This window comes from Epinephelus moara, chromosome 1, assembly GCF_006386435.1.
Source record: "Epinephelus moara isolate mb chromosome 1, YSFRI_EMoa_1.0, whole genome shotgun sequence".
NCBI lineage: Eukaryota > Metazoa > Chordata > Actinopteri > Perciformes > Serranidae > Epinephelus > Epinephelus moara.
In genome coordinates, this window is record NC_065506.1 from 35884813 (window position 1) to 35900583 (window position 15771).

General features: G+C 40.0%; 1 protein-coding gene across 1 annotated transcript in view; it reads right to left on the reverse strand.

Annotated features, from left to right (window-relative positions):
• The window catches only part of pde8a (phosphodiesterase 8A), a 66034-nt gene that overhangs the window by 11133 nt on the left and 39130 nt on the right, over nt 1–15771 (reverse strand). Inside the window, exons 3-14 of the mRNA XM_050044838.1 lie at nt 15036–15226; nt 12281–12337; nt 12009–12063; nt 11638–11726; nt 10162–10240; nt 9633–9773; nt 8865–8953; nt 8657–8708; nt 8519–8561; nt 6268–6345; nt 6014–6084; nt 3439–3603 (exon numbers count right to left, since the gene is read on the reverse strand). Of these exons, the coding sequence (XP_049900795.1) occupies nt 3439–3603; nt 6014–6084; nt 6268–6345; nt 8519–8561; nt 8657–8708; nt 8865–8953; nt 9633–9773; nt 10162–10240; nt 11638–11726; nt 12009–12063; nt 12281–12337; nt 15036–15226 (1110 nt within the window). The remainder of the gene's footprint in view (nt 1–3438; nt 3604–6013; nt 6085–6267; nt 6346–8518; nt 8562–8656; nt 8709–8864; nt 8954–9632; nt 9774–10161; nt 10241–11637; nt 11727–12008; nt 12064–12280; nt 12338–15035; nt 15227–15771) is intronic.

Genomic DNA, 15771 nt, shown 5'->3' on the forward strand with positions numbered 1-15771 from the left:
TCCAGCAAAAAGGACAGTTGTGATCTGTGTTTATCATGTGTCAGTGTGATTTAATGATAGAGAAACAGAGTTCGATTTTGTTGCTGCATTTTTCAAAGTTGCAGAAGGACATGCATTTGCACTGAGGCAAGAGTGTAACAAACAGTATAATAAATAAGAGGAAACAAAGTCATGGATGTCCCAGCTTTTCCATATTAACACTTTTATGAGTGTTCTTTCATCTGTGGCTATGACACAATATTTTGGAGGCTATGTTATGTTGACACCTCATATCATTCCCCCCACTAGCACACAGAGGGAGTGGAGGGATGAGGCAGCCAAGCTGAGCTTAATAATGAAACCAATATGCAGTTTAGAAAATGATTACCATATTTTGAACTGTAATAGTTGTGTCAGAAATGACACTGTGATAATTGATGTACACATGTCAGATAATCCACAGTAAATTATTCCATTATGACATTTGTCTTCCTCTGGGCAGTGCTGCATGCTGTGATAGTAAATGGGGCTTATCAGTGGGGTAACACTTCATCACCCAAATAATCAAACACAGCTTCTCAGTGGTTAGAAGTATAATGAGCCGGCTCTTCTGGGTCTGTGATTTGAATCTGCTGTGGATAATAAGCTGTACGTTAAGAACTGGTACAGTGAAGGTTGATCAAACTGTTTTTAGACACACCAGCTATATGGTTGACCAATTGAGTATCCAGACATAAACATTTTAGGAACTATGAGATGGAATGCCATGAAGTTTTGTACGGACATTCATGGTCCCCAGAGGTTGAATGACAACAGTGATCCCCTGATGTTTCACTAGCGCCACCACAAGGCTGACATCTGTGTTTTTGAGTGAAATGTCTCAACACTGGATTGAATCAGGTACAGACATTCATGTTCCTCACGGGGTGAATTACTTTGTTGACCTTTTAACCCCTATCTCCAGCACCCTCTGACTTAAATACTTAGTGTTTATGACCAAATACCTGCAACACTACAGACATCCTCCTCGGCCTCCTCCTTTGCACATGTTCATGTAACACACTGAACCAAGATGGTGGCCCTGGTAAACTGTATTGCTAAACATCAGTATGTTAGCATTGTCACTGTGAGCCATATACAGTCTATGCCGTGGGCATGTTAGCATGTTGACAGTAGCATGTAGCTCAAAGCACAGACTCACAGAGCTGCTAGTGGTACTGTAGTGTTATAGAGCCCTATCTTACTTCCGGCGTAAAGTGGCGCACAGCGCAGCTGTCATTGCTAGTTTTCAGACCGACGCAGCTGTCATTTTCATTGCCAGCATCCACACTGTGTAAGTAGGAAATGTACTTGCGACTCTCTGTGCACCCATCTTGGAGTATTTTCCGGCTATTTAAAGGGCGCATTATTCAGATAGTGAGTTGCGCCTACATAGGCAGGTTAACAACGCGCGTACACTCTGCTTGACACACACACAGTGATGTGCAGATGGGATGCGGGTGGGTGAAATAATGCATAATGAGGAAAATATTAATTACATTCTGTAAAATGTGAACACAGTAGGGCTGTATTTGACTTCAACTCTTCCTATTATTCAACCAATCGATTGGTTGTCGGGGAAAGAAATCTGCATGGGTTATCTCTAGGGTAACTAAGTCGGCCACAGGGCACTGAGTGCACTATAACTGGCAGCTTTGTGTGTCCACCAAAGCTATTTTTTTTTCCTGTCACAGGGCTTGACAATAACACTTGCCCAGGGCAAGTAACTCTCTGTTCATCTGTTTGAGACATCCTTCTCCACGTGCTGGGCAGGTTTTGGGGGTAGCATCAGGAGCTCAGGCACAGTGCATCCTTGCACAGCTGTTCTTGAACTGCCTCTATGTTCAAGACGGAAAATTCAGAAAAGCTTCTCTGTCAATACAGCATGCACTGACGAACTTATTGCTTCAATCGACCACATTTACCATCTACACTGACTAGATGTGGCAAATTTCTCTTTTAAAGGACCAAATACAACCCCTTTGCCCCTTGTGTCTTACTTTGCATCCAGATTATGCGCTGTTTAACTAGCAAAAGTGGAGTTGGACACACCCTAAATGTGGTTTGTGCCAAGCACTTTAGATCATGCCCGGTCATCGTTTCAATACGGTCCTTAGTCTTGTTTAATGTTTGCAGCAATCACTGCAATAGTTTTGTTTTCATTACAGTTTATTAAGAAAAATAAATATTGTTTAAATGTGTCTCTCAAAGAAAAACTGTGACAAGAAGACACAATGAAATCAAATGTAATGCTGTGCAGTATAATACTGTGTCCTCAGGCTACAGTATGTCATGAAAATGTTAAAACATGAATATAAAATATCGTGAGCATTAAGGCTTCCACTTCCCTCAAAAACAGTTTTGCTACTTGACTTGGCAGCCACGCAAATGACAGGCCTACATCGCCCAGTCACTCTGATGGAAGATATACTGTACATATTTTGGGCGTTAGTGAGTCCATGGGTGTGTGTCGCAGAGTGAAATGTTTACTTCACAAGTGAAAAAGGAAGAGGAGACTGGCTCATCTTTGACCCCAGCATTGTCTCATGGTGGCGCTGCCTCTGTACACACTGGTTATTTTAAGACTTTCTCCCCAGAAAGATGACAGCTCTTCTCTTAACGGCGACTGGGTCTGCTGAGTTCAGACCCAGCACACCTCACCACAACAAACACATATGCAACCAGGCACCTCATAAACCAATATGATCACACATAAACAACCGTCTGAACCCGAACTGACGCCTCATGGTTTTCTGGTTTCATCAGCCTTTATCACTTATGCAGAACAAATCCTTCTCTGGAAGGACTATGTGTATCTTCCTCTGTGTATCCAGAGTGTACATGTATAAGTAAAGCCATGCTTATTCATCTGATCCAAAGAACAGGATGTTTCCAGGCCTGTGGAATCGAGAGGAAGAGGTTCATGTGAGTGTGACTGTGTGCATGTGTGCAGAGAGAGAGAGAGAGAGAGAGAGAGAGAGAGGGGGGAGGCAGAGAGGGCGGGGTGGGCTTTCCTCTCCAGCCTACAGGAGCACAAAGGACAATCTAACACTTCCTCTGGGGTTGTTGCCAAGACTGCCAACTTGGCACTCTTACTTCTGTGCTTCACCACTGCTGTCTGTTAATCTCTCTCTCTGTCTCTCCCTCCCTCCCCCAAATATGAACACAAATTCTCACAAAAACAAACATCCACACACACCTTCACACTCTCTGTTTCTTTCATTTAACACATGATAATGACCTTTCATTGTGAATGCCTCATGGACATCATGTAGACATGCGTGTTATCACTGTGGAATTCCACAAATGCTCTGACGTGTCTTATCATATGGGAGTCGATTCACTCGTAGCGGAAGGAAGCTGTTTGGGTGTTTCAGACTTTTTGAAGGACTCTCGTGCTCTACGGGGCCTGCTGCTTACCGTCATCAGCCCCCCCACGAGGTCATTCGTATGGGGGTCTTCATCCTTGGTGCCCAACTGTGGGGAGTAGAGCTCAGTCGTCCTCAGGATCTCCAGTACCCGATCCAAGGCCTCTGCCACAGGCATAGGACTGCTTTCCTGCGCCGCGTTGATAATGTTGATTACCTGCATGACAAAATAAGTAGGTTATATTTATTTGTGAAGCACTTTTCAAAAACTAACAGCAATAAAAGCCAGTTGAAAACACATCCTGTTTAATAAAAGACCAGAATAAAAAAGGCAAATAAAAAAAGACGATTCAGGTAAAATCAAGTAAAATCAGGTTAAGTTTCAAATAGATAAGAATTCAGCTGCTTTATTCAGGTTATTCCAACGCCTCTGGGATCTGACTGGAAAGGCTCTGTGCCCTGTAGGCTTATAAGGGCCTAAAAGGCCACAAATATAGCAAGGGCCATACAATGAAGGGCCCTGAAATTCATCAATAAGACGTTAAAAATCAATCCTGAAACATACTGGGAGCCAGTGTAAAGAGATTGAAATAAGTGTGATGTGGCCAGAAGTCTTAATTCTGCTCATTCACTTTCTTGCTGAGGGTGAGGTGACATCTCTGGTCCTCTTACAGAGTGAAAAGTATGCAGAGGCTTAGAGTGGCATATAATGATGCCATGAGGCTGTTGCTCCGTGTTCCTAGGTGGCACAGTGCCAGCCAGTTATTTGTGTCCTCTAATGTACCAACGTGTCTGGCACTGTTACGAAAGTTAATGTTTAATGTTATGTGTTGACTGGATTTGTCAGAAAATAGCATTATTATGGCCTTAACCTGCCCTATGATGGGCTATCGGTTCACATCCAGGCTTCGAAAGCATTGGCATGATAGCTTGCACCTCTTTTGAACGAACAGTGATGAATTACTTATATGAAAGTATATATTTCTATATTATTTTTATTTTTAATGATGTATTTTAAATGTATGTAATGGTTGTGTGTATGTATGTGTGGACCATTTGAGTACGTAATAAAGATTATTATAAGATCAATACCACTCTTTCCATTAAATACAGAGATACAGAAGGGAGACGGTTAGCTTAGCTTAGCATAGAAACTGGAAACAGGGAAACAGTGAGCTTGGCTTTGTCCAAAAGTTGGAAAAAAAATGGTTTATTTAAACCAGTATGAATATTACTTGTATAAAAATTAGGCTTCAAAAAACATATTAACTATGAATCATTCATGTGAGCCCCGACAGACAGCGCATCAGAGAGAGAGTTACAGCACTCAAGGATTACAGCACCCGGCATACCGACACAACTCTACTTTATCCCGTTGAAACAATGCTCACAACTTGGATTCATTTTTATGAAAAACCCTTTTGATTCTTTTGATCTGTGGACCCTTACGGACTAAAGATATATGAATAACTTACAGGGTAAATGAGAAATGGACACATCATTTGGGGTAGCCAGCCTTTTATACATCTGAAGAACTACTATGAAAAATGCTTGGAAACCAGACCAGTTGAGACAGGCCTTTATTTGTCAAGATAAAGCCACATTGGGCTAGTAAAAGGGACTAGGCGTTTCACTGAAGTTTTATGGTATAACGATATAGTGGAGTAATGGCATCCTGAGCAGAGAACGAAGTCATACTACCTCAGTGTGTGTTGTAATCTGAGATTCCCTGTATTTTGGTCTGGTAGACGGTCCAGCTGTGTGTATGTGTGTGTGTGTGTTACTGCATTGAGTCCCTGTGTGTGTATCCCACTGGCTAGCTAGTTGTCGCTGCTCTGCACTGTGCTCATATGGAGGTTACGGATGGTTACTGCTGATAATGGTAAGGACGCACAAGAGTAATGCCCACCCTCCTGTTCCCCCCTCATTGACACCATTAGCTCTGTTGCTGTTGTTAGCACTATTTGCGCTGTTAGCACACTCCATGTTGAGAACTGTGTGCAGGCAATCCCAGCGCAGACTAAAATATTTTTAAAGTGATAAAAAAACAAGCCCAGTAGTATGACGTTCAGAAAACGTACAGAGAGATTTACAATTTTACTTCAAAACATGAACTTGGAGGTTCTAACATTGGGCACCTATGGCGAGGTCAGCAAGCATATGCAAGAACACAAGTTCTAGGTAACACACACACACACACACACACACACTAGCAGCAGTTCTATCAGTGCTTTATTCTGGAGAGGATGACGCCTACAGGGACTGACTACACAGTCAAATGATACAGCAGTGGAACTGCAGTGTGTCATATGACCCATCCCTGGGGACTTTCTCTGTTTCCGACTATCCAGGCTGCAGACTACATAAACCACTGAAACAGCAGGTCATTCTGGTCGGACATGCTTTCCTGTCTTGTGCATGAAATGTGGCATTTTATCAGCCTATCTCCTCTTGACATGGTGTGTGTGGCCTCTAGCCTCGGTACTAGCAACTGTACAAGAAGTGCTCATGGCGGTTGTGGCAGTTTTATAACCCAAGAGTTCAGTCATGAGGTGCAAAGCATCAGTACAAAGTGCTAATCATATGATAGAGGCTGGGAGGGAAGATGGGGAGCAAGATGAACCCACCTTGGTGATGGGAGCTTCTATAGTCATGGAGTGGATTCGGGCCATTGAGGAGTGCCGTCGCTGTGAGCTCCCTGTCAGGATGAATAAAAAAAGACATCCTTATGTTATAATTCAACAACAAATTAAGTTGCAGTTTTCTCTTTAATGAGCCTGTTTGGGTGTATGTCCAATCAACACTTGAAACAAACAGCAAACAGAGATGGTTTCATGAGTAACGCCCAGAGTTTCCATCATCTATCTCCCTTCACTCTCACCATCGCTCCCCCGAGACGTTGTGGATCTTACGTCCAGAGAGCCTTTCCTCCGGTCTTTGTGCTTACTGGTTTGGATGTCTGGGGAGGAAAAACACCTTACATTAGCACGCACACGCAAAGAGAATTCAAGTTTCGTGACAAGGCTGACTTTGGCCACCCATTACAAAACTGTTAGCAAGAAGATGAGAAATCTAAATCAGTCCAAACAGAATTCAACGGTCTGTTTTTGATAACTTACTGATTCTGTGGTTATTATATTATTCTCAAGTTTAGTTTTGAAGTTTGAAGACAGTAAAACTATAATAATTGGTCAAAGATAGGAACAAGTGAGAAGTAATAATTTTGTGTCATATTAAACATCATACTTATATCCAAACAAGCTACTTGAAATACTCCAGAAAACTGGGATTGTCACGTCAACCTCAAAGGTCAAAATCATTTAGTCCTTGTCCTCTGCATTTAGGACAAGGACAAGACTGGCCTTATTCCATATTTTTCTCACTGTCAACAATCCCATAAAAAGATCAAAACCAACACCGTCTTAGTCCATCTCAGTACTTTCTGACCTCTACATGGCATCAGCCCATTAATTCATACTGAGGATGTCAATCTGTTTTTTTAATGGTAAAAAATAAATTGTTTCATTTCTATAAAAGGTTCAGGAATTTTCTAAAACAGCTGGGCGCTGTAGTTATAAGCAGATCTTTCTCACTCAGGACTAAGTAGTGTATTTGTTAAGGACTACTTTCAGATGTGGATTAATACACATTTGAGGGAGGGAGTTTGACCTCAGTATAGAGAGTGGGTTAATGAAAGAGAATACATAATTTTTGTTAATGACAGCCAACCTGCATAACTGCAGAGAATCATATTTGCTTGTCTGGGATCAGTTTTGTCTTTTACAAAAAGAGTAAACATGTCAGAGGAGCCAGAAATTGTATTTTTGAGAAACATATTTGTTTTTTTTTGGATGTGTGTCTAATGTTTGATTATTATAATATTAATTTTTCAATGAATTAACATCCAGATAAAGGGAGTGGGCTTTTGTTATGTGCTTTGGTCATAGGGACTTCTTTATGGGTCCAGAATGGGTCACTTGCAAGGAGTGGTCCTGAGCTGATGGACTTTTGAATCATTACAGGTATGAACACTGCAGAGATGATGCTTGCGCTTTTGTTTAGTCTGTGCTGTTTACGTTTAAGTGCTTATTTTTTTGTACTATTTGTAAAAAAAAAAAAAAAAAAAAAGAAAGAAACTTTGTAAATGTAATTAAAAACTAATAGTAAAAATAACAGTATATTAAGAAACAAAAGAAATGAAAAACACTCACTGTGAACAGCCAGAGAGAAGAAAAAGAGCTTTTTATGAATTTAAAACTAAACACTTTTAGTAGAGTTATCCTGTAACATACAAAGCATACTCAGCCTTTAGAGCCCCTAATCAGGAGACCTAGGACACATAGGGTGTTGCATAAGAGTTACTGTGAAATATACTGTGCTGTAAGACCACGCAAAGCTTCATAAACAAACGGTGAGATTTGAAAGTCACTTCTTTTCAGTGAGCTGGTGAAACGACGCCAACACACGAGAGATATGATCCCTGCTTTGTTGGCCTGTCAGGAGCGTATCTGCTGCATTTTGAAATCAGTTGCAGCTGTGAATTGGCTTCACAGTTGATACGACAATGCAGTAAGGAACAATAGTTCAGTTTAGAGGAAATAAAAGCGTGGATAACTTTTTTCAAGGCCAACAATGGAAAGAATTTATTTCTTTCGAGGTGTTTCTCAGCCAGATAAAGCAGGACTGGACACTCTGGAAGTCCAGCATTTGAAATTTTGGTCATGATTAAAGAGAACAATGATTTTTCTTTTGGCATGGTGCAATACGTTTGCTGACATATTTCCAAAGCTCATGTTCCCAAATGTGTCTAATTTACTGTTATTAACATCTAGCAGATATTTGGTCCAGTTAAAATTAGTGTAACATCTGAGTGAAACTGAAACTAACGTTTTGTTTCTTAATGGCAAACAAATGTTGGCCCTCACATCCTCGAACCTTGTGACAGATCACAAGTGACGCCACCATGGAAAGAACTTCCATCACTGATGCTGTCCATCAGAGAAAACCTGAACTACTCAAATCTGAAAGACTAAATAAGACTAAATAGCAAAATAAACCACCTGTATTGTTATTCTAATACAAAGTAGAGTTAAGACTGAGCACTCAGAGGGCATCTTCAAGATGGATCTTACCTGTCTGAGACTCTGCCTGCACACGTTCAGTCAATTTATCACTCTGCGTGGACAAGATAGAAACAGTACATTGATACCGGCCGTCCAGGAAGTCCCTTTCATTCATTATTAATCAGCAAAACTGGAAACACATCTCACCTTATTATTATCATTTAAAGGCCAGTTGATAGACACATAGTGTCTGATTTTTCTGTGAAGGACAAAAGCTAATTAGTACACCAGCAAAAATAAAAGGTTACAATCATTATTCATTCATATATTATCCAGTGTAATTATTCAGTTACTGGAAGGGTAATTTACATTTAGCGAGACTGAATGAGCCGGGCCTTAACATACTGTCACTCACCCTCCCTGTCCAATTACAGGTGTGATCTTCACATTTTGCTGTATGCTGTCTCCATTTTTCTTTTTGGCATAATAAATCCCCTGCCACTCCTGGAACATAACGAGGCAGAGCCCAGACAGAGGGAATGAAACATACAGACACAAAATGTACAGACAAAGGATCCATTCATCACAACAACAATTGACACGACACAATAATAACTATCATTTGAAAATGTCCTAAAAGTGGGTGTGGATTGGGTGTAGGATATCTGTGTTTGTGGCGCAGGTTAGGTGGTGAGGAGGGATGGGTCAGAGCATTTCAGAGAGCAGCGAGTTGCTTTAATGGGTAGAGGGAGCGCTCCTGGAGTCCGGCACGCTTGTTTCATGTCCCCCCACCTACAGGCTGCTGTGGCAGCTTAAAAAGACTTTTCCTGCTGTTAGCCTGTCTAGGACTGACCTTCGCTCTCTGTGTAGTAAGATTACAGCACAGCCATCAACCACTGTTCTAATGCACATGAAACGGAGCTGCTGGATGGCCAGTGGTGCTGACTTACAGCACACATGGATGCACGAGCACGCATGCATGCACAGACACAAAGGCAGGAGAAGATATCCGCAGTGCTTACATGAGTGATCTGAGTTTGAAGCGTCAAAGCTATGGATGTGTGATTATCAACAATTACAAGAAGGTGATGATTTTTTTTCCTGGCGAGATTAAGTTCCTGACTCGGTAACCCACAATGAACATGAAATGTATAGTGTAGATTATTTAATGAATGCACATTACCTTTCCTTTCCGTATGCAGGAATTTATTGTTTCAAGGAGATCAGGCTTATTCTTCTCACTTTTAGGCACTTCTATTATTTCCTTCCCTATTAGCTCGCCTTGTTGGTAGCCCATAATGGACTCATAGGCAGGGTTCACGTACTGCGAAGGAGAGGCAACACAGTGTTCAGGCTTGATCTGAGATGACTGTTCATAAAATCCACAATGACTTCAATCACAGTTAAAATGATGAGATACCATGAACCACGAGAGAAGCCGACACATTTGTTGCTTATTTCGTGGAGTTCAAAAACATATATTTTATGTGAAAACATAGCGTGATAACAGGCTGCAGTGCTTTGATGTTAACAAAAGGAGCAATTCAGAGGGACAGAGACCACAACTATCACTACTAATTTCTGGAATCACAAGATACGAACAGGCACTAAAAACAGCAGAGAAGGAGGGAGGCAGAAAGGGAAGGAGGACAGAGAGAAAAGGAGGAACTGTTTATCAAAATAAGAAGTATTAAAGTTTACTGGAAACCCACCTGAATTACTTGATCTTCAGAAGTGATCTCTATGGCCTCTTGGCTTTGTTCAAGGGCTGTGAAAATAGCATTTCCAGCCCTTGTACAGGCAAAAAACACCAGTATCAGAATTGTTGTTAACATATGCAACAAGCAGAGTGTCCTGCATCTATTTATAAACATTTTTAAAGAAAGAGTTATTAAAACTGGCACAAAAAAATAGAATTGTTAAAAGCAGCTCATATTTCTGATGTGTTGCTCTCAGTGTAACAGCTTTAAATAAGAGTAGGGGAGAGCCGGGTTGGTTGGCACACAGCTATTTGCTGGTCCTTTGAAGGTCAGAGAAACAAAAGTGTAACATAAAAATGTTTGCTTTCTTTACCTGCTCTCATCTACTATGATAAAACATCTGAAAGTCACTAACTTACTCTGAGGGTTAATAATGTCCAGTTAATAGACAAAGGAAACAGCGACATTTTGATATAAGATATGAAAGTTTGATGATAGTGATTGTAGCTGTCACATAATTCAATCACAAAGTTGAGGCTGAGAAATGAAGTCGGTGTGAAAGTGCCAAAAACTGCAGTTCATCAAATGGCCACTTGAGGCTGACTCCAAAACGGAGTCAACCCCCATAGACCTCCATGTTAAAGTGCCCAAGCTGAAATAAACATGTTTACAGCCTGGTACAAAAAACAGTTTTTGTCTCGACAGCTAATTCTAACATTACCGACAACTGTACGGGGGTTGAATCTTTTTTATAACTCACCAATTTACATTTTATTAAGGCCCAAAGTTATGCCTGTTTAAGGGTGGGGCTGCTGACTGACAGGCTGTCTGCAAGGCGTCACTAGCGGTTGCTACAGTCTCTGAGTCAGATCCAGTCTTGCTCCGCCACAGCTCCAGCCTCTCATACAGATATTGTCGAAAATGTCGAACATGAGGCTTCAAAATAGCAGTCCACAAACCAGTGTGGAGTCATGGTAGCTACATCCATTATTTATACAGTCTATGGTGCAAACCAACTGTAAAATTACCAGTCCTGACTGTAACTGTATTTTGAAAGATAAAAAACAATTTTGTTTGGTTTTAAAAAATGGGCAGAAATTCAATTAAATGTTCATGTTTTCTGGTTCTTGTTTGAAATAAATGTTCAATTCATTTCTATTGGTTGCTTTATTTTCTTGTATCAACAGCCTTTTAACATTGTGCCAACTGACTCTATGAAGTGTGCCAACCAACCCTCTGATGGAGCCAGTTGGCAGAAATGCAGAATGTGACTTTAATCCCAAATTTTAGAAAACATTTGTTTAAATTAAAATGTATTTATTTATTGCTAAGACCTTGACCTTTCATTTGCCGCTGGTTAGAATATTCAAACATAAATTACGACAGAGAGTGAAAAGTGTGCCAACCAACCCCAGTCTCCCCTACTACTGTATCGAATTAATATAAAATGAAACTACAACACTGTACGCTACAAAGTACGCAACTAACCTCAGTTTGAACTGCGCCCGCACCTCTCCATGCTCCAACTGTAGCAGCTCATTATAGCAGGCCATCATATTGGCATTCTCCACATATCTCTGAGGGTCAGAGGTCAACACAGATCAATCAACTAAAATCCCATTTTCATGTCAGTGTATCCATTACAGGACATGTTAAACTGCGGTGCTGCTGATGCCTTAACAATGATTTAGGTGCAGGGAATTTAATGCACATGTCTCCTGAGCAAACAAAGAGGATTTACAATCTGTATTCCTGCCTTAGTGTTGACAGTAGAGATATAAAAAAGCACATCGAAAGAATAATACAAATACAGGCAGCAGCAGAAACACACACACACGTTAACACACAATGTCGCTCACCCTATTAAAGCCGGCATTGATCAGGGGCATCACAGAGGCTTCCTCTCTGTCTGGCCTTAAAAAGAGAACACGTTAGCACCCAAACATTGTTGAGACAAATGCTTGTTTAGAGAACATCAGGTGTTTGCTCCATATGGCCTACAGACCTCCGCTGAGTCAGGCCTTTTTTTCCTGACAATACTCCTAATCATTAGCTACTTAAAAAGACATGACGGAAAAGGACAAGAAAGGGCAGAAAGGGACGGGGAGGGGGGTCAGCGAGTTGTACGTACCTTTTCACAACGGCGACTATCACAGTGTTTTCTGAAGAGTTGAGCGCTCTAATTGACCTGAATGTAAACAGAGGGAGCCTTTTAGCCAGTGAGCAGACTGGTGGAAAAGCCCATGGCATCAAATCAATGTATTTTTCAGTTTTTCACGCTCCGATTCTCCCAGGCAGGCAGAGCCCAGTGGTGGAGCTCTGTGAGCAGGCCTAGGCCTCTGAAAGAATGCAGTGTACAGGGCCACTCATCCGCCTGTGGTTTCCCCCAGCCAGCGGTCATAAAGGCCCTTTAGTTCCCCATCGGAGCCTGTGCGTGTACACTGAACATATGGATTGGCCAAAATGAATGGGGTTAACATACACGCTGGGCAGGGCAAATGAATGTTTGTAAATGTGTTTTTGGTTTGGGCAGAGGCTAAAGATAGAGGGTGGTATGGGCAGGCACTGCTCATTTCTCATCGACATGACTCCACTAGGTAGCATGCGATGGAAGCTAGTGAGCCCAAAGTGAGCTGGCCATTTACCCCCACACAGAGTCATAACCACATGTGTTACCAAATGTACTGTAACACATGAGTGCTAGAAACAGTCCTATCATGATCATCTGGTCTGGATTATGTCACAGGCCTTGGATGACAGTCACTTACAGAATTTAAAGTCAATTCATTTGAGTCCACTATATTGGTGATTACCAACCAGGGGGCAGGAAGAAAGACTGTGGAGTGGCTCAACTAATTTGGAAAAAGTTGAAATCACACTTTAATTTTTATAAAAACCACATATAGAGTGCTGCAGGGATGATGTTTCCTTTAAGGCTGACACAGAAGTTAGTGTTGCCTTAGTAAATCCAATTTTGGAATTATTACAGAAAATAAGCTCTGTGGAAAATAGAAGTTATTGATACACATGACTTTCATGATTTTTTAAGTGTAACTGCATCACCAAGAGTAAAAAGCAAACATAATAAACAAACTACATTACCGTCACATGACTTAATGTTGCCAACACAACAAGGCTGCGTTTTGCGTGATGACATTCTATAGTCTCATTTATCCACTTGTTAGCACCCGACTTTTTTAAAGACACCTAAAAGCTTCAGAATTCACTAGTGGGAGATTTAGTGATGTATTTTGTCATAGAACAAAACATGAAAGTCTCTCCAGCCTGTGTTAACCATCTAACCAAAAACCTATTTAAAAAAAATTCAACTTCAAGACGAGGGGCAACACTCATTTCCACGTTTTAAGACTCATTCCTGCACTACTCTATTCAGGCGGCTGTAACACCTGAACACAAGATGTTGTGACAGAGAGTGTGAAAACTGGTAACCAAGCAAGCAGAAAAATCTAAAAAGGAAAATGACTGAAACAGTTAACAAAAAAGTTGGATAAATGGTTAAATAGCTAGCAGTAATTAAAAACTGTCAGGAGTCATTAGCTAAACGTTTAAAACAGTTTGCTAAAAGTACCTGTTAAATGTGTTAAATCATTAAATATTAAAATAGTAAAGTAGGGGATAAATTATTAAAATAGTTCACGTTAGCTAAAGCTAGCTAGTGGATAAATGGTTAAAATGTTTCCCTGAAAGTAATGGGGAAATGGTTTAGATAGTTTTGTTGTAGTAAATGGTTAAAATATTATAATTAGCTAAAGGTAATTAACGTTACTGGATAAATGGTTAAAATAGCTAAAAGTACGGGATAAATGATTAAAATAATTATCTAAAAGTAGATTAAAATAGTTAGTAAAAAATAGTTGATAAATGGTTAAAATAGTTATCTAATAGTAGTGGTTAAAATGGTTATCCAAAAAAAGCGTATCAATGGTTAAAATAGTTAACGTTAGCTAACGGTAGCCATTGGATAAATGGTTAAAACAGTTAATGTTAGCTAACGGTAGCTAGTGGATAAATGGTTAAAATACAAGTAGAGGATAAATGTTTAAAATAGTTAACTTTAGCTAACTGTAGCTAGTGGATAAATTGTTAAAACAGTTATCTAAAAGTAGAGGATAAATGTTTCAAATAGTTAACGTTAGCTAACGTTAGCTAGTGGATAAATGGTTAAGATAGTTATCTAAAAGTAGAGGATAAATGGTTGAAAAACTTAACGTTAGCTAATGGTAGCTAATGGATAAACTGTTAGAATAGTTATCTAAAAGTAGTGGTTAAAATGGTTATCCAAAAGTAGAGAAAAAATGGTTATAAGAGTTAACGTTAGTTTAAGGTAGGTAGTGGATAAATATTTAAATTGTTATTCAAAAGTAGTGGATAGATGGTTTAAGTATTTATCTAAAAGTAATAGATAAATGGTTAAATAGTTAACAATCATTAAGGTTAAAATACCTTAAAGTAGTGGAAAAATAGTCAAAATAGTTATCTAATTGAGTAAATGGATTAACTTGTTAAAAGTCAAATAAATGGCTCGACAAATTGAGCTTCGACCTCTCCAGTGGTAATGCAAAAGCAAACTTGACCATGCTAACCTGACAGCTGAACAGTGACAGAATAATTGTATAAAAAACAAAAAACAAAACAATAATTTTTACTTGTGCATAATTAATAGTCTTGAATTCCATCCAGCTTAAAACCAGTTTAGATACATTTAGAACATGATGTGTTGGTAAAGGGGAACTTGGGTTCATCTGACAGGGCTGTGGGGGAACACCAGACACAGAACTAGTCGGGAACCACTGCACTGCATCATTGTAGAAATCCAACATGAAGTAGTAACAAATACATTGATAAGGAGTAGTGAAGTGGCCTACCGGCATAGTGCTTCAGCATCAAAGTGTCTGGAATGTCTGTGGTCAATGATGACAAGGTCATGATGCTTCTCCAAGAAGCATTCAAGAGCTGACTCGGGTGTTCGTGCCATGCTGCACCTGAAGTTGGCCTTCTCACATGCCCAGCAGAAGCCATTACTCTGACTGTCCTCTTTGGCAAAAACTAAAAGTACCTGCAAAAAAGAGAGATGACAAAGCATATGTATCCAACTGAGGAGTTTGTAAAAGTGACCTCTTGCAATGTCACACTACTACTACTAAAATGTGTTACTTATCAAGAGACAGAGAGGGCTCAGGAAAAGCTATGATACACAAGGACAGTAAATACTCATAGAGAACAAATGAAGACTGGATAAAAACATTGACTAAGAAAAGGCAAGATTTAAAAAAAAACCAAAAACAACATCAGCAAAGAGGTGTAAACAAACAAATTTGCTAGCATTTTTCGTTTGGTTAGTCACAATTATCCAGTAACTAAAGTGTTTAAAATTAGCTAGAAAAAAGTCAATTCAAATCAATTTTATTTATAAAGCCCAATATCACGAATCATACAGGGCTTTACAGCATACGACATCCCTCTGTCCTTTGGACCCTCACAGCAAATAAGGAAAAACTCCCCCCAAAAAATCCCGTTGACGGGGGGAAAAAGCATTTGTTATATAATATTACAGTGTTACAGGGCTGATTGATGTGTAGCTGTGATCTGATGAGGAAAATT